At 31.2% G+C, this 27158-nt stretch overlaps 1 protein-coding gene and 1 pseudogene across 1 annotated transcript; both read left to right on the forward strand.

Moving 5' to 3' along the window:
* The first annotated feature begins 417 nt into the window (after window positions 1-417).
* On the forward strand, window positions 418-5503 carry LOC110411423 (ubiquitin-ribosomal protein eL40 fusion protein-like; annotated as a pseudogene).
* A 7307-nt stretch (window positions 5504-12810) lies between these two features.
* On the forward strand, window positions 12811-16518 carry LOC110410994 (1-deoxy-D-xylulose-5-phosphate synthase 2, chloroplastic-like). The gene is made up of 10 exons (XM_021420975.2): window positions 12811-13042; window positions 13185-13385; window positions 13475-13639; window positions 13751-13901; window positions 14205-14476; window positions 14606-14879; window positions 14980-15287; window positions 15401-15682; window positions 15781-16065; window positions 16197-16518. Exons 1-10 carry the CDS (start codon window positions 12926-12928, stop codon window positions 16350-16352), a joined length of 2211 nt encoding a protein of 736 aa, XP_021276650.1. The 5' UTR covers window positions 12811-12925; the 3' UTR covers window positions 16353-16518.
* Window positions 16519-27158: the final 10640 nt, after the last annotated feature.

Genomic DNA, 27158 nt, shown 5'->3' on the forward strand with positions numbered 1-27158 from the left:
AAGTGGATATGAAATCAATCCACTAAGCTGAGCCCCATCTATTTAGGTTAATTGTTATTTAATTTTAGTGGACTCCATATAAGAACATACGAAGTATTGTCTTTCGTTATCCTTAACAGAATTGTTGAGTGCTCTGTAGTTTGCCTACATAATATATTTAACTAATATTTCTTAAATGTTTTTTAATTTTGCTTAATAGCTCATGTATAGAAATTCCAATGATTATAATGACATTTAATGGAGAATTGTTAAAATGTCCATAAGTCGAATGATCTAACTACTCACTATTTCCATGATCATGTCATTTATGAGTTGGACATAATTATTGGAATAGTGATTTTTCAAAAAAAAAAAGAAAAATAGTGTTACTTAAGAATAGAGAAAGGAAGACACAGAAATAGAAGTAGAGTTAGGAAAATGTAGATCTTCGTGAAAACCCTAATGAGGAAGACCATAACCCTATAGGTGAAATCCAGCAACTCTATCGACAATGTTAAGGCTAAGATTTAGGACAAGAAAGGTATCCCACAGGAGCAACAAAGATTGATCTTCACCAGAAAGCAGCTTGAGGATGGTCATACTCTTGCCGACTACAACATTCAAAAAGAATCAACCTTGCATTTGGTTCTTGTTGAGATAGGACTTGACTTTGAAACCTCATCAACTCATGCTATTAATCATAGGTTTATGGTTGACTGTTTTATGTTATGATAGCTAGCTTTCTGTCAAAACTAAGATTACCATGATTAGCATGAAATCTTATGCCTTTCTATTGTTTTAAACTTGCTTGCTAAGCTTTTGTAATATATATATATATATATATACATATTTTTTAAGTGAATGAATATTTAAGATAGTTTGTTATTTTCAATAAAATATTAGGCACAACCTATTAATTGGAACAAAATAGTATGTACTTATTTTATTCTTGTAGTTTAGCTTAGCTACTTGCTATGTTGTGTTGATTTGATCCTTATCATAAACAACATGATATCAGAGCTTTCATTGTCTTAGAGTCTTGTTAACAAACTTTTCTACCTTCACAAGAAAACTAAGTAACCCTTACTTCATCAAAACAAGGCTTCAAGTGGCAACATTTCATCCCTTCCACCCCTAGTTTTCAATGGTGAAAATTATGTTGTTTGAGTAGTTAAAATGAAAGTCTTCCTTAGAGCTTTCGACCTTTGAGAGGTAGCCGAACAAGGAGGAAAGCCTCTTAAGCTAAAAGCCAACCTTACCATAAATCAAACAAGACAATACAATGAAGAAGTGGCTAAGAGATATAAGGCCCTATAGTGCATTCACATTGTTGTGATAGATACAATATTCACAAGAATCATGCCATCTAAAACGCTAAGGAAACTTAAGATAAGCTCAAGGAAGAATTCCAAGGGTTAGATGAAGCTAAAACAATGCAAGTTTTAAACTTAATGAGACAATTTGAAGTGTTGAAGATGAATGAGGATTATACAATAAAGGATTATGTGGATAAGCATATGAAGATACTTAACCAAGTAAGGTTTCTAAGAGCTTCTTTGTCAGATGTAAGAATTATGGAAAAGGTGATAGTTAGTATTCCTAAAAGATGTGAGTAAAAAATTGTAGCTCTTAAAGAATCAAAAAAAGGTAGATCAAACCTCAAGAAAACACAAAGATATCACTGCAAGTAAGGTTTAAAGAAAAATGTTCTCCACAACTCCAATAGAATGTCTTTGATTTAAAAAAAAAAAGACAAAGAGAAGGTTGCTACTTCAAATTAGAGGCAATACGGTAAGAAAACCAAAAATGCAGTGTGTTCTTATTGCAAACAGACTAACCATGCTGAGAAATATTGTTGGTTTAAACAAATGTTAAGTGCAAAAAGTGTAATTAGCTTGGACATGTAGAAAAAATATGTAAGAACAAAGGAAATGTGTCAAATCAACAAACTCAAGTCTTGGAAATGAACCTATTGAAAAACTATTGTTGTTGGCACTCAAAGGCAAAATAAGAAAGTCAGATCATACTTGGTTAATAAATAATGGTTGCTCAAGTCACATGACACTAAATTCATCCTTGTTTACTTCCATTGATCAAGGTTTGTATGTTAAGATCGAAATTGGAAATAGTGATTACTTGGATGCTATTGGAAAAGGCATAATAATTATCACAACTTAAGACTAGTTAGAATTTACTTAGTGTAGATCAAATGATTAATAATGACTACACTTTGTTGTTCAAGAACCAGGCATGCACCATAATTAAGCCTTCTGGTTGTGTTTAAATGATAGTGAAATGAGAAATAAATATTTTTCTTTAGAAATGCAACAGTTAAGCCTTAGTGCAGTTGAAAAGGCTAATTATGATGTGTCTAACCTATGGCATAAAAAATTTGGACATCGTAACTACTTAACAATGAAGTTGTTGAATTGATAATTGAGTGACAAAAATGCCCTCCAAACATGAACACACTAATATTTGTTAAGTTTGCCAATTAGAAAAGCAAACTAGGTGGCCATTCCTTTTGAAAAGCACCAAGGAAACATTAAAAAAGCTTGAACTTGTACATTTAGATATTTATGGTCTAATAGATGTTGAATCACTCAATGGTAATAAGTACTTTGTGTTGTTCATTGATGACTACACCAAGATGACTTAGATTTATTTCATCAAGTTTAAATCTTGTGTGTTTTCAGTGTTTAAGAAATTCAAAGCCGTTGTTGAGCTTGAATTAGGGTACAGGGTGAAATGTTTAAGAACTAACAATGGAAGGGCGTTCACTTTAGATGAGTTTGAGGGATTTTAGTCTACTATTGATATTAAACATCAATTCACTATTCCTTATTCACCCTAACAAAATAAGGTTTGTAAAAGAAAAAATTTGATAGTATTGATTATGGCTAGGTGCTTGTTGTTTGAAAAATCAATGTATAAGCATTTTTGGGCAAAAGCTGCCAACACTACAATTTATCTATAAAACATACTTCCAACATGGGCATTGAATAAAATGACACCCTATGAAGCTTGACACCATGTCAAACCAGCAATGGAACATCTCAGAATATTGGGTAGCATTTGCTACATTCATGTGCTAAAGGTAGAAAGATCTAAATTGGATCATAAAACAGAACTTAGAGTATTCTAGGGATACAGTTTGCAAGCCAAGGGCTATAGGGTATTCAATGTAAACTCCAAAAATGTTTAGGTTGCAAGAAATTTCATATTTGATGAAAATGCAAAATGAAACTAGGAGTTTAACCTATTTGAGACATCTGATGATAAAGTACTTTGGTTTAGGGTCATCGCTAGAAGTCATTCATGAACTTGATTATGATCTTAATGACACTGAATTTGCTATCAGTGGAACAAGGACACTAGAAAGCATCAATGACAGATGCAATATGAACATTACTGATCCTACAAGCTATTCTGAAGCTAAGGATTTAGTTCACTGACAAGTTGTAATGCAGAAGGATTTGAATGCAATTCATAAGAATAAGACTTAATCATTGGTGGACAGGATATACACTGTGAATGTACTTGGTACTACTTGGATTTTCAAGACTACATACAATGCTGATGGCTCAATCAATAAAAAAAATGGCAAGACTTATGGCTTAAGGATATGGTCCTTTACCAAGATTTGATTTTACTGATAAATTTACACTAATGGCCAGATTTGAGACAATTAGATTTTTACTTGCATCGTTGGTGGTCCTAGTTGGAAGGTTCATCATTTTGATATCAAGTTAGTATTCTTGACTGGAGTCCTACAAGAAGATATTTATGTTGAAATGCTTGATGGGTTGAAAGTCAATGACAGGGTCAACAAGGCCAATAAGTTGCATAAGGCCTTGTATGGTCTTAAACAAGCCTTTAGGCCTAGTACAACAAGATTGACAACTACCTGGAGTTGAAAGGGGTTTTGTAGAAGTGTTAATGAACCCACACTTTATGTCCTAAAGGTCCATGATCATGTAAAATTGATAATCTCGTTATATGTAGATAACCAATTTGTTGTAAGACTTGAAAGATGGTTCATAACTCAGTTCAAGGCTGCCATGAAGACTTAGTTTGAGATGATTGATTTGAGAAAAATGAAGTACTACTTGGGATTTCAAATTAATCATTATGACTAAAACATATTCATTAGTCAAAGAAATTATATTTCAGAGGTCTTAACGCGATTTAATATGAAGGATAGCAAACTAGTTACTACTCTTATGGTTGTTAGTGATAAGCTCAATGAATCAGATTCACATGAACTTGCTGATCCTCCAATTTATAGAAGTTTGATTGGTAGCTTATTCTACATATGTGGCTAAAGGCAAGATATTATGTATTCAGTGAGTTTTTTGCCTAGATTTATCCTAAAGCCAACAACTTGGCATTTAACAGCAACCAAAAGAGTTTTGAGGTACTTGCATGGTGCATTAGATCTTGGCTTATATTTCAAGTAGTTAAATAAAGTCAAATTGATTGGGTACAATGATAGTGATTTTGCTAGAGATCCAATAGACCTTAAAAGCACATTAGGATATGTGTTTTATCTAAGAGGAGCTGCCTTCAGTTGAAACTCAAAAGAATAGGAAGTAATGGCTTAATCAATAGTTGAAGCAGAATATATTGTTGCTGTAGCTATTGTGAACCAAGCTCTATGGCTCAGAAAGTTGTGTTTGGATTTAAAGATTGAACAAAAAAAAAGCTACAGAGTTATTCTTGGATAGCAAATCAGCAATTGCATTTGCCAAGAACCATGTAAATTGTGGCAGAACCAACCACATTAATGTGAAGTTCCATGCATTTGATAAGTAAAAAAAATGAATGAAGTCAAGTTTAACTACTACAGTTCAAATAAGCAAGTAGCAGATATTTTCATCAAGGCATTACCAAAGGAGAGATTTAAAGACCTTAGATTTATGCTTTGGGTTTGCAAAGCAAATCCTATTACAACATTCAAAAAGAATAAACCTTACATCTGGTTTTTGTTAAAATAGGACTTACACTGAAAACATCATTAGCTCACGCTATTTAACCATAAGTTTCTGGTTGACTATTCTGTGTTATGACAGCTAGCTTTCTGTTAAAACTATGATTGCCATGATTAATATGTAATATTGTGCCTTTCTACAATTTTAAACTTGCTTACTATGTCTTTGTAATATATATATATATATATATATATATATATTCTCAGTGAATGAATATCTGAGATTGCCTATTATTTGTGAGAAAATATCATGCGCAACTTATTACTTGGAACAAATAATATTTACTTACTCTGTTCCTTTAGTTTAGCTTAGCTACTTGTTATGCTATGTTGATCCGATTCTTACCATAAACAACAGTTCTAAGGCTTCGTGGTAGCAGTATTACTCCTTCTTTGATGGCATTGGCTAGGAAGTACAACCAAGACAAGATCTGTTGCAAGTGTTATACTTATATGCACCCTCGTGTTGTGAACTGTAAGGAAAACAAGTGTGGACAAAGCAATCACTTAAGGCCAAAGAAGAAGATCAAGTAGATTGCAAAATTTAAGGGTGGAATTCTACAATTAATATAAGGTGTCTAGATGTTTTGTTTGGACTATATTGTTCTAAATAATAGACATCTTGACTATCTTAAAGTTAGCTTTAATTTCATTAAGTTGAACCTTTTGTGGTGTATGTGATTTTGTTTGTCTTTGGTAGTGAGTTTTTCATTTTTGATATGATGATGGTTTTATTCTTAAAAAAAAAAATGTTACTTTATTTAGTGTTGATATTTTTTTTCTCTTGGAAGGGCATAAGAATATTTTTGTTTACTAGAAATTCAAGTGCAATCTTTTATAAAATGGTAGCACAACATAAACCTCAGAGTCCTAAAGTTGGCCATTCCATCCTCACAAGTATCAAACATAAACACCAAAGTTACTAAATAAGAAAGATCACAGACTGTAGCTTTATTAAAGACAAAGTAAAATCATCAAAATTAATTGCAAAAAGTAGCACATAGTATCTAAAAAAGAATTCCATCAGGCACCTTGAAAGCATATGCAAACAATTCCCAAGAAGATAATGCTTATAGCAAATCCCATCCAAAAAGGCAACCGGCATAAAGTGGGCCAGCAACGGGTCCTCCTCATTATGAAATATAACTTTGAAAGAGAATATTAGAAAGAAGTAGTAGGAATGTAAGACAATCTTTTATTTCATTTCTTGTTTCAATAGATATACCATCAACTACAATGCCTTTATTTATAGGCACATATAGATGGAAGGGAAATGAATTTATATAAATAGAGGGATGAACTTAGCAGATAGAAATGTACATATATTGAATAAAATCAGGAGATAGATATGTACCAACATAAATATGTACACTGGATATGGGAGATACATTGGATATCAAAAGATATCCACATATTTTCATAACACTCCCTCTTGAATGTCCATTTGTATTGCCTCATTAAAATCTTAAGCCAGGAAAACCTAACGAGACAGAAATTGGTCAGAAAGAACAAAGTACAGTGCATGGTCTGTAATTGCTCCCCTTTAATTGAGTCATATTGCCATTCTCAAGGTAAATTAATCTTGTCAACTTTTTTAGACTTTGTGAGTGTAGACAAATTTCAGTGAGGTATGCTTGGTCCTATCACTTTTAATATATCCTCCCTTGACTTATGCAATACAAGCAGCATTATCTTCATAAATTATAGTGAGAGAATTTATAACCGGTGTTAGACAACAAGAATTATGAATATGCATTATAAGTGGATCTCAACCAAATGCACTATCTTCTAACTTCATACAGAGCAATAATCTTAGAGTGGTTGAAAGATGTAACTACTAGTGCTTGCTTAGTAGAGTGCCACAAAATAATGATGCCGTTATAGAAAAATAAATAACTGCTTTGAGAGCGAGTCTTGTGTGGATCAGATTTATATCCTGCATCAGCATATCCAATTAAACCAGAGTTAGTGGAATCCTTGGAATAATATAAACTCTAATCTATGGTTCCTTAGAGATAATGGAAGATATTTTTGATCCCATTCTAATGTCTTCGCATTGACTCAAAACTAAAGCATGCCAACAAATTTACCAAAAAAGCGATATCTAGTCTCGTACATTATGCTAAGTACATTAAAGCCCCAATTGCATTCAAATATGGTATTCAGGAACAAGTATCTCCTTATCAAGTTCTCTAAGACGAAACATGTCCTTTTAGGGATCAAGAGAGCTTACAACCATAGGGGTGCTCGATAGGTGAGCCTTGCCCGAATTGAAACGTCTAAGCAATCTCTTAATATATGCTGACTAATGAACAAGTATTCCATTTGCTTTGCGCTGAAGCTCTAAACCAAGACAAAGTTTGGTTTTACCTAAATCTTTAACTTTAAGCTCCCTTTTCAAATATTTAGTAGTTTTAGATAACTCTTCTAGAGTTTCAATTAAATTTATATCATCGACATAAACTATTATAATAGCAAATTCGGATTTTGATTTCTTAATAAACACGCATGGGTATATAGAATCATTATTGTATCTTTTCTTAATTAGGTACTCGCTTAAGCATTGATACTACATATGGCTAGATTGTTTTAACTAATATAAAGATCTTTGTAGCTTTATTGAGAATAAGTTGTGCAGAGTATATACTTCAGGCATTTTGAAGTCCTTGGGAATTTTCATATAAATGTCGGAGTCTAATGAACTATATAGATATGTCGTCACAATGTCCATAAAATGCATTTTCAATTTTTAGAAATAGCTAAGTAAATAAAGAAACAAAAGGTAATCATATCCATCACAAGTGAATATGTCCCATCATAATTAATCCCAAGTCTTTGAGAGAAGCCTCAAGTAACGAATAGGTCTTTATATCTCACGATCTCATTTTTTACATTTTGTTTCTGGACAAAGACCCACTTGTATCCAACAGACTTTATATTGTTAAGGGTTGAAGCTATAGGCCCGAAAACCTCTCATTTAACTAGGGAAGCCAATTCAACCTAGATTGTTTCCTCCTACTTAGGCCAATCTTGCCTTTAATAACATTCGATAATAGATCACGATTCATAATAATCATTTATAATCTCATGAGTAATCAAGAGTGCAAAAACATCATCAACAATTATCTCATTCTGATCCAAAATCTCATTACAATATGTAAAGGAAATCTCAATATTCTCAAGATTGGTGGTCTTTTGATGGGTTCTTGCCTCTTCATGGGCAATAGGCTTTCCTGGAACAAGCTAAACACTAGGCTCTTTTAAAGTGGATTTCCAATTCCTCCCTTTTCATTTTCAAGGGATAGTGTCTTTTGATCTTATCGGTCTTCCACACTTCAAGCGTGAGCCATTTTAATCCATTTCAACCCATTTTTCAAGAACAGCAGTCCTAGTTGGAATATTCGCAATTGGAATATGAGACTTTGTAACCTTGGCAGCATCATTAAATGCATTAGGAAGTCTATTGGCAATAACCCATAAATGGATTATACGTTGCACCTCATTTTTATATTTAGGAGTTCTTGGGTCTAAATGAGATAGACTTTTTTGAATCCAAAAGAGAATCTTAGCTAGTTTCTGCTTGTCAATCATGAAACCCTTAGGTATCCTAATAAGTGGAAACACTTTTTTATCGAAATAACAATCCACGAATTTGGCAATAAAAAAAATCACCTGTCGTTGGTTTTAAGAACTTAATAATGGATGGTGAATCAAGTCCAACGTGAATGCCCAAATGATGTTAAGGACCCATTTTAGTCCTTTTCGATAGTGGTACAAGCACTTGCATAGTGCAACCAAAGGTGCGTAAATGTGAAATGTTTGGTTCATAACCTAGAACCAACTGCATAGGAGACTGCAAGCGACTAACAGTGGGGAACAATCTAATTAGTGCTATTGCATGCAAAAACAACATGACCTCACATTGAATAGTTGAGATTTGTTCTCAATAATAAAGTACAAGCAATAATCTAGATGCGTCTAATCAGGGATTTTGCCAATCCGTTCTGAGTATGAACATGTGTAACCAGGTGCTTAACTTTAATTCGTAGTAAAGCACAATACACATCCAAGCTCTTTGATGTAAATTCATTAGCATTATCCATCCTTATGCTCTTGATTAGATAATTAGGGAAATGTGTCAGAAGCTTTATAATCTGCACAAGTAAACATGCAAAGGTGACATTACGAGTAGATAATAGGTAAACATGTGACCATTTACAAGATGTGTCCACTAATACCATGAAATATCAGAACGGTTCACTTGCTAGTTGCACTGATCCACAAATATCACCTTGGTTTGTTTTGCAAGAATGAAGAGGATTGAAGATTCACCTTGGTTATAGAAGGTTTAGTAATGAGCTTTCCTTGTGAACAAGTTTCACATGTATCATCTTTGAATAACAAAACCTTTTTTATCTTTTAAAGGGTGTCTTCTAGTATTTTAGATTACCTACGCCATCGTTATAGCTCCCCGAGTGACCTAAGCGATCATGCCTATGTCCAAACACATTGGGATTTGCCAATTTCTAGGACATGGTAGCATAGAATTCAATAGCTCTAATAGTGACACAATACAATCCTATAGTTGAAGCTTTTAACTTTTTATGGATCGTTTTCTGGCCTATCTTATAAAAAGTAATGTAGAGACATTTCTTATTTTGCTCATTAATTGTCTCAAGATGGTATCCATTACAGTGTACATCTTTGAAGCTAAGTAAATTCCTCTTTGATCTACTGCTTAGTAATGCATCTTTGATATGCAAGGTGGTGCCATTTGGTAGAACAATTGTGGCATTTCTGGAGCCATCAATAAGCCCAACATGACTTGATATTGTATGGGCATTTGCCTTACTCAATGTCACACTCAAGAAAAAGTTCTTGCCACAAAGTATGGTATGTGTCATTGTAGCATCAAGCAAATAAACATCTTCCCTTCTCTCAGTGATTCCCATTTGCACTTGTATTGACAACTTCAAGTGTCAACTACAAGGGTTCTCAAAGATCTTCCTTTTGCTTTTGGGGATGGAAAAAGGCTTAAGATCTATTGTTGGCTTTAAGCTTGTTGGACGGTATACAAAATTAAAATCTAATTGGTTGAAGAATTAAAAAAAAAATTAGCTTCTTAGTTGGTTAGAGCCTCGTGTAAATAATGTGTTGTGAAATATAATTTTAAAAGAAAATATTCGAGAGAAGTAGTAGGAATGTAAGAAGATCTTTTATTTTATTTCTTGTTTCAATATATACACCATCAACTACAATGCCTTTATTTACAGGGACACATAGATGGAGGAGAAATAAATTTACATAAATAGAATGATGAATTTAGTAGATAAAAATATACATATGTTGAATGAAATCAAGAGATAGGGATATAGCAGCATAAGGATGTACATTGAATATGAGAGATATATTGGATATTAATGAATATTCACATATATTCATAACATTATTATTATTATTATTATTATTATTGTTCTTTTCTCTTCATGATACAATGTCGTTTCAGTGTGCTACTTTTTTTTTTTTTTGGAAATGGTGCTGTTTTCATCAATCCTTGTTTTTCCAAAACGACATCATTTGAAGTTGTTTGTTTTCATCTCCCCAGTGCCGTTTAGGTATGGGTAGAAATACCTCTTTTTTTTTTCTTTTTTCATTTTCTCCCTTATCCTTTCCATCCTTTCCCTTTCTCTCTCTAGTTCATAAAGTGGAAACGATCTCAAAATTTATTAATTAAATTTAATTGTTTATAGTTTACTATTTTCTGTAAAGAAAATTTTATTTTAGACATTAAATTTATTTAAATTTGATATTTTTCATAAAAATATAATTTTTTACTTATATATATTGCATATCTTTATACTTTAAAATCTAACTAATTGAAAATTAATCAAGACATGAATTTATTATTATAAATATTTATTAATATAATTATGATGTTTAGATATTAAATTATATATCCATGTGCAACGCATGATATAGCAAAAACTAATAACAACAGATCGATAAATAAGAAAAAAAAATTGCCAAGATGAGCAAAATGTCCACCATGAATTTGGTCAAGCACCTACTGAGAAAGAAAAAATCAAGCAACGTGATCCACAATTTTTCATTCATTCAAAGTTGGGTTTGTCTACATTCTGCCGTAACAATTTACAGCCAGAAAAAAAAAACGAATTTCCTTGTACCTTAAAATTTTTAGTTCCTGTAGGCATGACTGTCGTGGCACTATTCGCGCCAAGAAAATCTAAGCCCACTTTTCTTGGAATATAAAATTGCAGTAAAAATGAGGTTAATGTGATGATTTAGCAATAATATTCAATTCAACTACTGGAGCGTCCCTTTATAATGGAGTGATCATGGATCTTTAAAATTTTTAAAATTTTTTATATATTATATATTTTTTTAATAATATTTTAACTAATTTTTTATTAAATTATTAATATAATTAATAATAATAAAATAATTTTATATATTTTATTTAATTTTATTTAAATTTTTAATTTTTATTTAATTTTTTAAATTTGGTCATCTATATTTTCTTTTTTTTTCTATCTTTATATTGTGAATTATAAAAAGATAAAGTTTTTATTTAGTTAATTAATTAATTTATATTATTGTTATTTATATTTTTTTTAATTTTATTTTATCTGCTCATATATTTTAAGTTTCTATAGATTTTCTCTTCTAAATTTCTAAGAACCATCAACCATATTTTTTTTTGTTATAGTGGTTATATCTCCTACTTGTCATGGTTTTTTATTTTCTGTTATGTGGATTTTATTTTTAATAATTTTAATTTTTAAAAATTAAAAAATTATTATATATGAAATTCTCAAATATAAGTTCTAGTGTTGTATTATTGTTTATTGTTTAAAATTTTACTAATATTTTATTTTTATTAATCTTAATTATATGAGAAAAAATTATTTTGAGTATATGTTTTTAATGTGTTTTACGTTTTATATCTAGTTGAAAGGAAATTATCTTGAGTATAAGAAGAAATTATTAATTATGTATATCATATTTAACTATTTATATTTTATATATTATAGTTTAATATTTAATATTATAAACTTAAATATAATAAAATAAAAATATTAGAGGTTGACTACATTAATTTTTTAATCATTTATATTGAGAAAGACAAAACTTCGAAACAAAATGGATGATAAATTTCTTACAAATAATTTAGCTGTTTATATTAAAATGAATATTACCATTGTCGAACAAAATTTTTCTAGAATACTATTATAAGTTTGTTTTTTTATTTTTTTTATTTATATGTTATATAAAATTATTGTATATTATAAATTTTTTGATTATTAATGGTTAAGTTCAATATATTAGTTTTAACATTTTTTAACTTTTATTCTTCTTAACCTTTGACCCTCTTCAATAAAAATTGACTGGCTCTACCCTTGCAACTACTTGTACAGTCTTCCATTTGCTTCAAAGAAAAATCTAATCTAGATCAAGTTAAGATATTGTCACCTAATTAATCAAAGATTATTGACCGATTAAGATTGATACTTAGCGAGTAAAGATCATCTCCAAATATAATTAATTATTAGTAATCTAAAGCGCCCTATTGGAATAAGTTGCCTTTTGAATTAACTAATGCTAATTAGTGGGATGTGGATTTAGTGGGATATAGATTGGGTGACCAAAGGTGCGGTACTGGCCCTGGATTATTGAGGCCCCAGAGGATAGGACTTCTTAGTTTGAGACCATCCGCATTGCTCACCAAAGTTTTTCACGTGGATAACAAGTTTTTTTACGTAGGCTTTCCAGGAAAAGTCATCAAGCATAGCCGAGTCCTTTAGCTTATAAATTCCCCGGTGCTTCGCAGGATCACTTCCATCGTCCAAGCATCTCCTTCTTTGATCAAAGCCATTACTTTCACTCAAACCAATTGCAACCGCTAAGTCTGATTATATCTGGCCTGTTTAGAGGATAATGGCTTCTTCCGTTCTCAGGACAGGTTTTCTTCCTCTGCTGCAGTCTTGGGATGGATGTAATTCGATTCCGAGCTTGCATAATTTTACTACTACTCATCACAGAGGTGACCGCAAGGTCTGTCTCTCCTCTCTCAGTCCATGTCTCTGAATAGTCATGGGAGGAAAAGTGCAATGTTTTCATTGGTTTTCTGCTGCGAACCACTTACGTATAAATGACTTTAGATTCACACTAGATTTTTTTGGACGAATTATTGCAGTGTCAGTGCAAGAGAGTAGCGGCTGCCCAGCTGGGAACAGGAAATGCAAGCGGTGACAGAAACGGCATGGTGAAAAGAGGGCAGCCAACAATACATAATGAACACTTGAACGGATACCTTAATTTCTCAGGAGAAAAGCCATCCACTCCAGTTCTTGATACCATAAACCATCCTATTCATATGAAGAATCTTTCCATCGAGGTATAAACTGTAAACAATAATTAAAATAAAATAATTTTTGATCCAATTGGTTACGCAGAAAATAATATAATTTTTCATTAAAACTATAGGAGCTTGGTAAGTTAGGTGATGAGCTACGAGAAGAAGTAGTATACACGGTGTCAAAGACGGGTGGGCACCTGAGTTCAAGCCTGGGGGTGGTTGAGCTAACAGTGGCACTTCACCATGTATTCAATACTCCTGAGGATAAAATTATTTGGGATGTTGGGCATCAGGTACATAATTTTTTCTTTTTCTATTCCATAAATACAGCTCCATGCATAAATGATCAATTGGTTAAAATGTTTTGTTTGAACAAACTTCTTATTGAATTCTGGTGTTTACAGGCCTACCCGCATAAGATTTTAACCGGGAGAAGATCAAGAATGCGTACAATTCGACAAACATGGGGATTAGCAGGGTTTCCAAAGAGGGAGGAGAGCAAACATGATGCCTTTGGAGCTGGCCATAGTTCTACTAGCATTTCCGCTGGCTTAGGTACATGGTCAGAGCTTTTGTCACCGAGTGGTACTATGGAAGATGTGGTGGTGGTTAAAAAGGAAATAAATGATGAGTGGTTTTAATATGAATTGCACCCATGATAAATAATTAAAGCTGTCATAATCAATGCTCTTTTGACGCCAGGCCCGGACTCTTGTTTTTAATCTGAACTATTGACAAGTTTTTTGCTTGTCCTGGAAATGGGTTCCATTCATCTCCCACCTTTTCATAAATAAGATTAACAAACAAAAATTCTTTTCATAGAAATATGCTAACTTAGGCTCTTTTATTGCTTTCCAGGGATGGCAGTTGGAAGAGATTTGTTGGGGAAGAACAATCATGTAATTGCAGTAATAGGTGATGGAGCCATGACTGCTGGAATGGCATATGAAGCACTGAACAACGCCGGTTATCTTGACACAAATCTTATCATCATCTTGAACGATAATGAGCAAGTCTCCTTGCCAACTGCCACGATCGATGGCCCTGCTCCTCCTGTTGGAGCTCTTAGTAAAGCTTTAACTAAGCTGCATTCAAGCAGGGAATTTCGTCAATTTCGCGAAGCTGCAAAGGTGATTGCTGAAATAAAAATTTGGCAACTTGGAAGACTTATAGCTTTCTGGAATATGACTTGGTTATGTAACTTTAGGCTTCAATAACTCTGCATAATGGGCTTATTAAGTTCTTTGACAAATCAACAGGGCATCACAAAGAAAATAGGAGGGCAAACACATGAAATCGCTGCCAAACTTGATTCCTATATGAGAGGAATGGCCGGAGGTTCTGGGGCTAGCCTATTTGAAGAACTAGGACTATACTACATTGGTCCAGTGGATGGTCATAATGTAGAAGACCTTGTTGATGTCTTAAATAAAATTAAGTCAATTCCAGCCCCAGGGCCTGTTCTCATTCATGCCATTACCAAGAAGGGAAAAGGCTATGCTCCTGCTGAGATAGCACCTGATAAAATGCATGGTACATTCAATTCAGACTGTCATGACAATGTTTTCTTCTCTTTTTTCACAAAAGTCCAGTGTTTACAGAAATAGGCCTAACAGGGTTTGTCTTGCTGTAGGCGTTGTGAAATTTGATCCCAAATCTGGAAAACAATTGAAGAGCAAGCCAGAAACGCTTTCATATACCCAATACTTTGCAGAGTCTTTAATAGCTGAAGCAGAGCAAGATGATAAAATTGTAGGAATTCATGCTGCGATGGGTGGAGGAACAGGACTTAATTTATTTCAAAAGCAGTTTCCAGATAGATGTTTTGATGTCGGTATAGCAGAACAACATGCTGTCACTTTTGCTGCTGGTTTAGCTTGTGAAGGCCTTAAGCCTTTTTGTGCCATTTACTCTTCGTTTCTACAAAGAGGGTTTGATCAGGTAATTCAATTTCTCCCTACATTAATTTAATCTTAAAGACTAAGGCATTTCGCATCGTAGCTACGTAAAACTTGAACAATTCTAATGAACGAACTTTACCTTGATTATTGCAGGTTGCTCATGATGTAGATCTTCAAAAGCTTCCAGTGAGATTTGCAATAGACAGGGCCGGCCTGGTGGGTGCAGATGGACCAACCCATTGCGGTGCCTTCGACACTACCTTTATGGCATGTTTGCCTAACATGGTGGTTATGGCCCCTTCAAATGAGACTGAGCTGATGCACATGGTGGCCACAGCAGCAGCAATTGATGATCGGCCTAGTTGCTTTAGGTACCCCAGAGGAAATGGCATTGGCTCCATTCTCCCACCAAACAACAAAGGAACACCTCTGGAGGTACTGATTTTATTTTGCATGATCTTTTTGTTACGTTCCATCTGGTCTTGCATAGCATCTGTTCAGTTTTCATAACCGAAATTCGGAACATATTTCAGGTTGGTAAGGGAAGAGTACTAAGAGAGGGAAGCAGGGTGGCTATTTTGGGTTATGGAAGCATAGTGCAAAGTTGTATGAAAGCGGCAGAGCTACTACACGTGCTTGGCATCTCAGCAACAGTGGCCGATGCTCGATTCTGTAAACCTATTGATGGAGATTTAGTAAGACAGCTAGCTCAGGAACATGAGGTCTTGATCACTGCCGAAGAAGGATCTATTGGAGGGTTCAGCACTCATGTTTCTCATTTCCTTGGCTTGAACGGATTGCTAGATGGAAAGCTTAAGGTAACATATCCAAACAACTTCCCGTTAATCTGAACTACAGCCTTGACATCCAATTGGGACTATTTGTTAAGCTAGAAAATGATGAGTTGAAGATTTTGTATAATTTCTTAAATCTATCTTACTTGGTGCAGTGGAGGCCTATGATGCTCCCTGACAGATACATTGACCACGGATCTCAGAAGGATCAGATCGAAGAGGCAGGGCTCAGCTCAAAGCATATTGCAGCCACAGCTTTGTCACTGCTGGGGGAATGCAGGGAGGGCTTTCAACTGCTCAACCTGTATTAGTCTTTATTTACCAAAACTCCTTTTAGCAAGTGAATTCGTTGCTGGTTTTAGATAGCAAGAATGTAATATAGGCATTCTACATTGAATATATACTTCAATTTAGCATATCACGATGGCAAAACCTGGTGTAATTGACCCTTTTTATCAATGTAATATATTTGGGGAATAGCTGCTGGAACTTGTGTCATGGAAGTTTTTTGTTGAAACTCGAAATAACTCAAACCAAGCAATTTGAAAAATGAAACTTGAAAAATGACTTAAAAAACTAATATCTAAAACTCAAATTAACAAAGCAATGTGCACAATTATTATACTGGACATGGTATTTCATACTAGACCTAAATGTGCACATGACCATTATGAAAATGCCATGATAAACAATAACAAAAATAAGGTGATTGCTTATTTAATTTCCAAAAATTTATAAAAATAAAAAACCTTTAAGAGACATGATATAAACAGAATTTTCTTTTACCATTAATTTTTATTCAAAATCAACTAAAATAAAAGTTTAGTAACAAAATTCAATGCAAGTATAATAATTAAACTCAACATTGAATTATAGTAGAGTGATAAATTTGATACATTTGTGTCCATTTTTAGTTATACTTCTCTCATTGGAAACAAATAAAATGACGAAAATTCCTCAAAGTAGACCATCCAAATGTGGAACTAAATCTCCAATATCTTATTTGAGCCAATCAAGCTCTTTACTCTAATTTGCTTAGATCAAATCCAATTTTAACACTAAAATGTTGCCTACTGTTATGATATCCAGCTCGCCATTTCCAAACTTTTGGTATAAAACTTGCAAAGAGTTAATTAGATGAATGTTTTTTATTTTTTGTTACATGAAGTAGGGAAATGTTTAAGTATTTAAAAGTCTTACTATCTGATTACTACAAAAGAAAAATATTTCTACAATTGTTAGTACTATTTATTATCATTGTGTCATAGTTGAATTATCCTAATATGGGAGCAAATAACTTTACTCCTTTACATCTCATTCTACATGTCCTTTATTATGGACATAGGAGGTGCAAGAATAATTCGAAAACCACCCCTTCTTTTATTTTTTTTTTGAGAAAAAAAATGTAGTTGGATTTGTTCTTAAAACAGAATGCTTTCAGCCGCAGTCGAAACAAAGTGAGAGACCTGCATGAATAGTTGCCTTGCTTAATCGGGCAAGCAAGTTAAACCAGTTTCACACTTTTGTACTTGACATGCAGGGTTGTCGGAACGACGGACTGACGGCAAAGCTTTTTCTTATAAGGAAGTAGAAGCCATTGCGCTCGGATCAAATAAAAGATTGTGTAATGATTTAAAGTTGTTGGTATCGAAGGAAGGGTATATATACACATCAAAGATGTTATAGTTTTGAATACAAAATGGAAGGTCATTCCTTAGTTGTTCATAATCTAGTACATTCATTTTCACTTACTTAACAAAAAGTTGTTATCAGAATAGTTTTTATTATAAAAAATAAGTGTTAGAGGATAATGATTTTGTCAATGCATTACTAGTATTACAATTATATACAAAAGTTATGATTAATTCTGTTAACAAAAAAGTAAGCTATTTTTCATAATAAAACAACGGCAAAGTAAGTTGAAAAAACTAAATTAATATATAAATTAGTTACATGCAAAAAAAAAATAAAGTGAGTAAAAATAAAAGGAAAAACTTTTTGCTCAAATAAGAAGAATTTCATACATTTAATAGAATCTGAAAAATATGTAAGCAAAGGGGCCTTAAAATAGACAAAAAAACAAAACAAAAACATGTTGTGAGCCCCATTACCCCTGCATTATGACACACTATGGCAGTGAAGTAGTAAGCCATAATTGTATGATACTTTTCCACAATTGTTAAAGGAAATTCATCTTCTATGATTCATGGATTCCAACTTCAATGTCCCTACCCTTCTTTTTGTTCTAACATTTGCTTTGTTCTCAGAACAAATTCTATAAAATAAGCCCATCAAATGAAGCAAATCTCATTCTTCTTGACAAACAATTTTACATAGAACAACTATCACATATAGAATGTGTTTGGTTTACGGAATGAATTAGGGTGAGAATAGACTAATCATTCTATAGTAATACAATAAGAGAGAAATAATTATTATATAGTTTCGTTCATAAGAATGGAATAGGACATGAATTGCTATTACAATCTATTTTAATGTTTGGTTTACAGGAATAGTTTTAAGAATAACTAAGTAATAAGCGATAAATGATAAAAATACTTTTTATTATAATATATGATTATTTTATTTTAATCTTTATTTTTATTTTTAAAATATTAAAATTTTATAATTAAAATTTTAAATATGAATTTTTTAGAATTTATAATTAAAATTTTAACTTAATTTTAAAATATAAAATATTAATTTTTAGCTTTTTTTTTTCATTGTAGTATTTTCATTTTTTTATCTTTTCTTTCTCCTTACTAGTTAGCGACGAGAAATGTGGTTAACATAATGGAGCTTCGATTTGGCGTTCCTCATGGCCAGATATGTTAAAGGAACACCAATCGATACTTCTTGTAGTTGGCATCAATGCCGCCATCAAATATCATCGCCCTCCATGAAATGACTTTAGAAAAAGATTGAAAGAGGTAGAAGATGGGTAGAGATAGAAAGAAAATGCGAAAAACGAAAAAAAAAAAGTATATGTTATGTATGACGGTAATTTATACATTTATTTAAAAGTAATTTTGTTTAACAAAATTTTTGATTTATTCCCCTACCCTTAGAATAGCTATTATCAAGGTCCGTCTTGATAATAGTTATTCAAGTTTATTCAAGAATGACCATTCCAATGAAGCAAACTAGTTATTAAAGTGGGCTTAGGGTTAGAGGGAGAATAGCTATTCCATTTCCCCCAACCAAATATGCTGATAGAAGTAAAAAACACAACATTGATACCTTGGACATGTGTTTGACCCTTTGCCTCACAACCTTCGTAAAACGAATCTAAAAGCAATAGTACTACTCAATACATCACTCCTTAATACTTTATCATTCAACGATTGTAGCTAATTCTTGGAATTGGTTGAATTTAAAGATGCCGCGCTCCTAAAATATTTGTGAAGGTAAAAAAAATGTAAAACAAAGTGTATTAAAAAAAACTATAAAGTCACATCATGGTTAAGGGAGAAGCAAAAAATAAATGAATTTCAAACGATCAGTTCTTGAAAGATTTGTGAAAGTTTGTAAAAAATAACCTAAATAGAAAAATAAAAAAAATGAATGAAATTTTTTTAGAGTTTAAAATTAAATGGGAAGATCATTAAGTACATGATTTAAGTAGCTAGAAGCATTGAAGATCAATTGAATAATTGACACTGATAAAAATGGGAGCAATATTGCAACTGATGTTTGATAAAGTTCCAAGCAATTCATAAGGCAATATGCGGAGTTTGTGGTTAATATTCCTGCCAGGTGGCCAGTGGACAACCAAGTGAGTATTATGCTATATGAGTGTGTAAACATTCTAGTAGAATTGTAGTTATAAGCAAATGTCATGATTAAAGTGTTAAGTACAGGTTGTTGCCTTTTTACAAAAAGGGGAGGGCTATTTTGTGATTACCAAGATCATGTCATGCAATTTGTTTTGTACAAAAGGTGAACAAAAAGCTTGTTCAGGATTGAAGAAAAATTAATTGTTGTGTAGTTCATCACTTGATGAGCAAGTTGAGAAAGAAATCAAAGGTATTTGGCTACTCATATACCACATCAATAATGTTGAACAGTACAATATTAATAATTAAGAAACAATAAGCTTAGAAAAATTTATGTACAACCCATCTAAGAAATAATGAAGAAATAAGCTTATGAACAACTTAAACAATACAAGAAGCGAAGCTAGATTTGCTCAAAAAATAAAAAGCTTCCAAAGACTATGTAAATAAATAGTAGAAAAGTATGATTGAAAGCTATAACAAAGCAAATGCATAGAAAAGAATATAAATAAAAAAGCAAAGAATAATCTAATGTTTGCATGTTGTAAAGGAAACCAAGAACAGCGAAAAAAAATCAAATAAAAGATGTAACTAAATAAAAGAATAATTAACAAACAATAAGTCGTCACTTTACACTTAGGTGGCGTTTGGTACATTACAATGCCAATGTATTTACAGGTAATGTGATTGCAAGTAATGTGATTGCAAGCAATGTGATTACAGGAAAATAACATTACAGTGTTGGTATGTAAGTAAAATAATGATTAAAATGCAGGGAAGATAACATTGCAGTGTTTGTTTACAAGTACTTTAGTGGAAATGTAATGCTAATTGTCAAAATTACCCTAATTATTAAAATATAAGTTTAATATATTTATATTTTTATTAATTTTTATATAATATCATTTTTAAATATATTTTTAATATCATATATTTTATTTTTTATTTATTATATAATATTTTATATTTTATTTTTAATATATTTATATTTTTATTAATTTTATATAATATCATTCTTAAATATATTTTTAATATCATATATTTTATTTTTATTTTATTATAATATTTATATTTATTTTTAATATATTTATATTTATATTATTAATTTTTATATAATATCATTTTTTAAATTATTTTTAATGTCATATATTTTATTTTTATTTATTATTATAATATTTATATTTTTATTTTTAATATATTTATATTTAATTATTATTTTTATATATAATATCATATTTTAATATATTTTTAATGTCATATATTTTATTTTTATTTATTATTATAATTTTATATTTTTTCAGTTCTTTAATATATTTTTATATTATTATTTTATTTTAATTTGTTTTATCTATATTATATAAATATTAATTTTTATATTTTATTTATTTTAATTTTTATTCTTATATTATATATTATTTTAATTATAATATTATAAAATATTTTTAATAAGATAATAAAGTTGAAGGGTAAATTTGTCTTTAAGAACATTGCAGAGTGCAATGTAATGTGATTGCATTGGTTTTGGACTGCAATCACATTACATCCATTGGCTGCAATGTGGATTACATTGCATCTTACATTGCAGTGTTTGTTACAAAACAAACACTGCAATGTAATTTAATCAATCACATTACAGGTAATGTACTTTACATCCTTCAAAACAAATGGCCCCTTAGTTGCAGGCAAATCTTACGCTATAAAGCAGACAGCCAAGCACACAACTCCTAAAAAGAATAAGATAGCATTGGGCAATAATAAATAACTGAATTGGATTAGTAGTCATAAATAGATCACATTTCGTAGGAAAGAACTAACACCTTGAGCATTCAAGAAGTGTTTCAATTTAACGAATAGTATTCAGAGTCCTAATTTGTTGTTGGTTCACTTTCTTTTTGACTGCTATGTGATTATTTAAATTAGGAATAAGCACACCTTATCTGATCGAGCAAATTATGGGTCAAGAAAGGATCCATTAACAATCATAATATATATTAGAACACTTATTGTTCTACCTAGCTTGATCTCTAAATTTATAACTCAAACGTAAACATTTGCAATTAATGAAAAGTGACTTGAGCACAAACAGAAGAAGATAAAAATGGTGTTAAATGAAATAGGCTGAAGGCAAAGTAACCAAGATGAGGGTGAATTGGTTATCAAGTGAAATTTCTTTTTAAAACAGAATTGTGAGAATACTTTTAAAAATATTCTAGCGGAAACAAAAACAAAGTATAAGTTGAAAGTAAAAGTGCAAAAAATCAAAAAGTATTCAACTAGATTTTGATAGAGGTTTAGCCATAACTACCTATAGGATCTCCCTTAATAGCATAAGGAATTTAAATCCACTAATAAACTACCTTTTAAAGAGTAGGCATAACTTTCACCAAAACGCTACTATTTCCAGAGGAACAAGCATAACCTCACAAAGTCATTGCCTTTTCAAAGTTAAAGCACAACTTTTCACAAAGTCTCTACCTTTTCAAGATTAAAGCACAAACCCTTCACAAACTCTTTTGTCTTTTCAAGGTTAAAGCACAATCACTTTACCCTTTTCAATGAAGATATAAATAGTACTATCACTTTCATGGAGGTACAACCAAATATAATAGAGGATTACCAAGATTTCAACCTTTTGACCTCTAACAACGTGGATGAGCTATTTGGCATAAAAAAGATGATAACTTTTTGAAAAATAAAGATTGATGAAAAAATGTCTTAACTTAGAAATTTGTAGAAGTGAGGAAAGGAATAAATGTAGACACCTCATTTTGTCCAGGGTATTGGATTTTGAAAATAAAAATATAAAAAAATAAAAACAAAAACATAAATATAAACAAAAGAAAGATAAATATAAAAGGATAAGGATATGTTTGCACTAATGCTAATCAAATTAAAAATTTGACGAGAGATTAAGTTAGGTTGAATTAAAACTCAAGAAACAAATTAAAAAAGGAATAAAACACATTGGCTATAAATATACCTAACATTAATGCTAGAAGGAGAAAAGGAGAAAAACTAAGAAATTCAATTGACAGAGGAGAGAAAAAATATTCTTTAGAGTTCTTGGTTTTCAAGTTTCAATTTCCATTTATAGACCTAAGAGAATCCATTTAGTTTTCAAAAAAGAAACTATTTTGATTAAAGGGAAAGATAAAAAAAAAAAGAGTAGAAAGAATGTTCCAGTTTCTCAAATAAGGTTTAGAGAGGATTCCTCATTCCCAATAGAGCATGCGTGGTATTTGGTTTTGCAGTTTGGTTTTCTTTTTGGGTTTTTCAACCCAATTAAGTAAGTTTTTTTCTTATGATTCTAATTTTTTATCTTTATTTTCATTCTTTTTTTATTTTTTGAAATATAAGAAAAATAGGATTTACATTAAATAAATAAAAATTCTCCAATGATGGAATTTCAAGAAGGTTGTGAATAATAGCTTTTTGAAAATTCCTAAGTGAGATTTTTCTTGAATTCTGTCATAATTGTTGGAGGTTTCAAGGAAAATTTCAATATCAAAGAGATTTTGTTTATTTTGGCAAATGAAATAAACTTAAATATTGAATAAGGCTAAAGATAATAAATAATTAATTAGGTACCAATTAAATGGACGCTGTGAGGGTGCTAATACCTTCCTTATACATAATTGCATTCCCAAACCTAAATCTGTTTTGTAGACCAAACTTATTTTTTTAATGAACCTAAGTCAAACCTAGAACTTCATTAGGAAAATAGATTTACCTTGGTGGTCAATTACACCTAAAAAATATATTGATGACAGCTCTTCTTAAGTTAACTGTTGAGTTTCAGAACTCACCACGTTATGACAATAAACTTTCTAGTTTTTCTTTTCATCTTCTTTAAAAAGGAAGGACGTTAGGCTTTTTCTAGTTGCAGCACTCTATGCTAAAAGGAACAATCTTTCTCTTGTTTCCTCTCTTTTTAATGTCTCTCAAATGGGTATTTATAGGCGTGGAAGTTCCTTGCTCGTTGGAGTAAAATTCAAAAAAGATTTCTATAATCGATGCCAATTGTCTCATTTTTGTTGTGTATGTAGAATCAACATGTTCTACCTAAGGTGTTGATTCTTTATATTTTTTAAACATCTATAGCTTTTTGTTTTTCCTAAGAATTGACATTGACTTCACTTGGTGTCAATTTTTCAGGTCATCTTTCAAATCTGTGCTTTTTTATCCTTTCTCTGAATCGACATTTTGTACTCTTGGTGTCGATTCTTCTTGAAAATTTAACGCCAAGTTGAAAATTCAAATTTGTTTTTAGGCATTCCACTCTTATCCATTCCCCATCTCTTGCTTCTTCTCCAAGTTTCTGACTTCTCTCTCTAAAACTTCCGAAATTGACATAGTATCTTCCAAGTATAGATTTTTGATGGACAAATTTGTGCAATTTCTTCAACCCCATCTTGGTCTCTTTCTAGAATCGACATGTGCAACTTGAGGTGTCAATTCTTCCTCTATGAAGTGGCTTTTGTATTGTCCAAAATCAACATGTTCTTTTCAAAGAATCAATTCTTCTTATAATAAAAGAAGAAACTTTGTTTCCTATGCACCTTGAGAACAAATGCTTTACATTCAAAAGGTCAATTCTTGGAGTTGGAAATTTAGAGTTTGAAGGTTTAAAAACATCATTCTTTTCATAACCAACTTCAAAACTCGTTAGGGATTTTTTTTCACATTTAAAAACATTTTCAACTAATTTCAAGTAAATCAATTTTGTTATTTCAAAACTAGGATAATGTTGACGAATGGCATGCTTAAAAGTCACTTAAATAGAAGCTGGAACTTGAAACTTGTGACAGCATAAAAAAGAAAGAAATCTGAAAGCAGAAAAACAAAAATCGATATAAACTCTAAAACATTCATAGTAGAAGAAAAGAGAAAAAAAAATAAAAAAATATTACATCTTTTAAAGATGATCATATCCAATCAAATACATTCTTACAGAAAAGATCAGGAATAAAACAACTTCATTGCAATTCTTTATCACACATAATGTTTTTAAATATTGGCTACTTAATGAGCAAGTCTAAACACAAAAATATTGGAACTAACATACATTGTCATCAGCACTTATGGTTCACATATATATTCAGTTATATCCCTATGATTGCCGAAGCCAATGCTAAAACTATTTATAGTAAAAAAAACAATTGATTTTTATGTCAAAATGTGTAATTCAATATACTATAATAAGTTCTCACATCATCATGCACAATGCTTGAAACATGTTGATATTTCAAAATAACTAAAATTTGTCAAAAACCAGCAATTTAGAACTGAAGATTAAAACCACCAGTTATTGAACGATACACCATTTGATAAGCAAACAGCCCATTTAAGTCACATAAGGTGTTGTTTTTCTCAAATCTCAAACGTCCCTAATTGATTTCACATTGTCATAACATGGTAAGTCCTAGAAACTCAATAGTTTGATTCAAAAGGAGTTGCAATCAATCTTTTTTGTTTAGGTGCGATTAACCACCCAAATGAATTGATCATGAATGGTAATGAAACTTTATATGCGTGATAAGATCATAACAAAATCTAAGTTGTGTAACACATTTATTTTCCAAACTATCTTTTTCATTCATTCATTTTTTTTAAAACTCTTTTTTGTTATTATAAAACATAATTTAGAATAAGCTTAAACAAAACCTAAAAAGTCAACCATTGATACAGTCAATCCAATTTGTGACAATTATTTACATCATTTGAAGCACAACCTTAAACACATTCATTTTCCTATAATTGGTCACTAATGTAAATTCGTTTTACAAAATTTGAAAGAAGTTAAGAACTGCCATGTCCAAACATTAAATGTCCTAAAGTCTTAAAAACTTTTACTTAAAGGAAAAAGTCCAAATAAAACCCACTCTTTTGTCACTTAGACACCTAATTGGACAGCCTATCACCATGCTCAACCACGTTTGCTAGATCAAACGACTTTGCATCTATTAATGTTTGAATCGTATGCTTGAAAATGGTACAATCTTTAACTGAATATCCCATAAATCTACCATGATAATTGCATCTTGCATTTAGGTTGTACCACTTTGAATATGGAGGTCTTAAGGGTTCCATGAGCATAGCCACAATGAGGTGATCTTAAACTAATTAATGAAAAAGTTCTCCATAAGTAATTGGAATGCAATCCAACTATTTGTGTATTTTGTTTTAGATTGTTTTTGGATGACACATCAACTAGAAATAGGGGTAGTTGATAATAGTGTGAACAATTAGGCTCAAAGAGCTTGTTGAAAAGGCGATTGATAAATAGTTGGGCGAAGGTATGAATTTGGATGTAACCTAGTGTTCATGGGTTGAAAAGTTGATCGCAAAGTGGTAAGTTAGAGATATGTGCATGGTGGTAATCCACTGTTTGAAACTTCTGTCAGCCTAAAAAATCCCCTCTTAGATATAAAGCTCTTTAATTCAATCATTTAGGTATTCAACTTGTCCATCCCCTTCTTGAATTTTTGCTAACCTTGATCCATACTTGGGCTACTAAACAAAGTGTTGAACCCATCTATGGTCAATCGATTTTCATTTGATGATTGTTAAAAGCAAGGTTAAGTTTAAAGTGATGAAGATTTTTTAAGGCAAATTCCTTTGGCTTTGTAAAGACCTTCAACCATTTCCCTTAGTTTGGCAATTTGTCCTTTCATCTCTCAAAGATCTTGTGCCAAACTCTTCCCTATTGCACTATAGGGCACTTATCCTTACTTCCAATTGATGCTCCATATCTTTCAACCCCTTGACTCAAATCAAAATAAATTAAGAAATGAAAATTTCACTAAAACTTTTCTAGATGATTTCTATAAAAGTGGATTTGTTCTCTTTCCTTCAAAGCTAATAACATTATGTTGTTCTTTATTATTGGAACAAATATGGAAAAAAAAATAAACATGAGATGAATAGATGCATATGGATGAAAATATGTCATGTGCATGAATGCATGAAATGTAATGATACTTTTATGAATGGATGAAGTGATATAAACTAAAGAAGTACTCCTAAAATGTAAGAAAATTTAAACATTGTACACGCAATGCGAATACAATAAAAACCACATTATTAAAAATCATGTAAAATTAAAAATGAAAAATTTATTCAAAATTAAAATCCCATTATTGAAAAGAATGAAAGAAATGAAAGATCCCTCTTATTTCTCTTTTTCTTTCTATTTAAATGGAAGACCTTTCTTTCTCTTTCATTTTTTTTTTCACAAGAAAGAAAAAAGTTGAAAGATATATCATTTTTTCAATTTTTTCAATTTCATAATTTTTTAAAGGACAAAAGAAATAAAAGAAAAGACTTTGTTTGTTTTATTTT

This window comes from Theobroma umbraticum, unplaced genomic scaffold, assembly GCF_002168275.2.
Source record: "Theobroma umbraticum cultivar Fairchild unplaced genomic scaffold, ASM216827v3 scaffold_56.0, whole genome shotgun sequence".
NCBI lineage: Eukaryota > Viridiplantae > Streptophyta > Magnoliopsida > Malvales > Malvaceae > Theobroma > Theobroma umbraticum.

Coding starts and splice junctions, on each gene's coding strand:
- LOC110410994 (XM_021420975.2), top strand. CDS start 12,926: ATGGCTTCTTCCGTTCTCAGGACAGGTTTTCTTCCTCTGCTGCAGTCT. Junction 13,043..13,184: donor ATCACAGAGGTGACCGCAAG/GTCTGTCTCTCC, acceptor GAATTATTGCAG/TGTCAGTGCAAGAGAGTAGC. Junction 13,640..13,750: donor TTTGGGATGTTGGGCATCAG/GTACATAATTTT, acceptor TGGTGTTTACAG/GCCTACCCGCATAAGATTTT.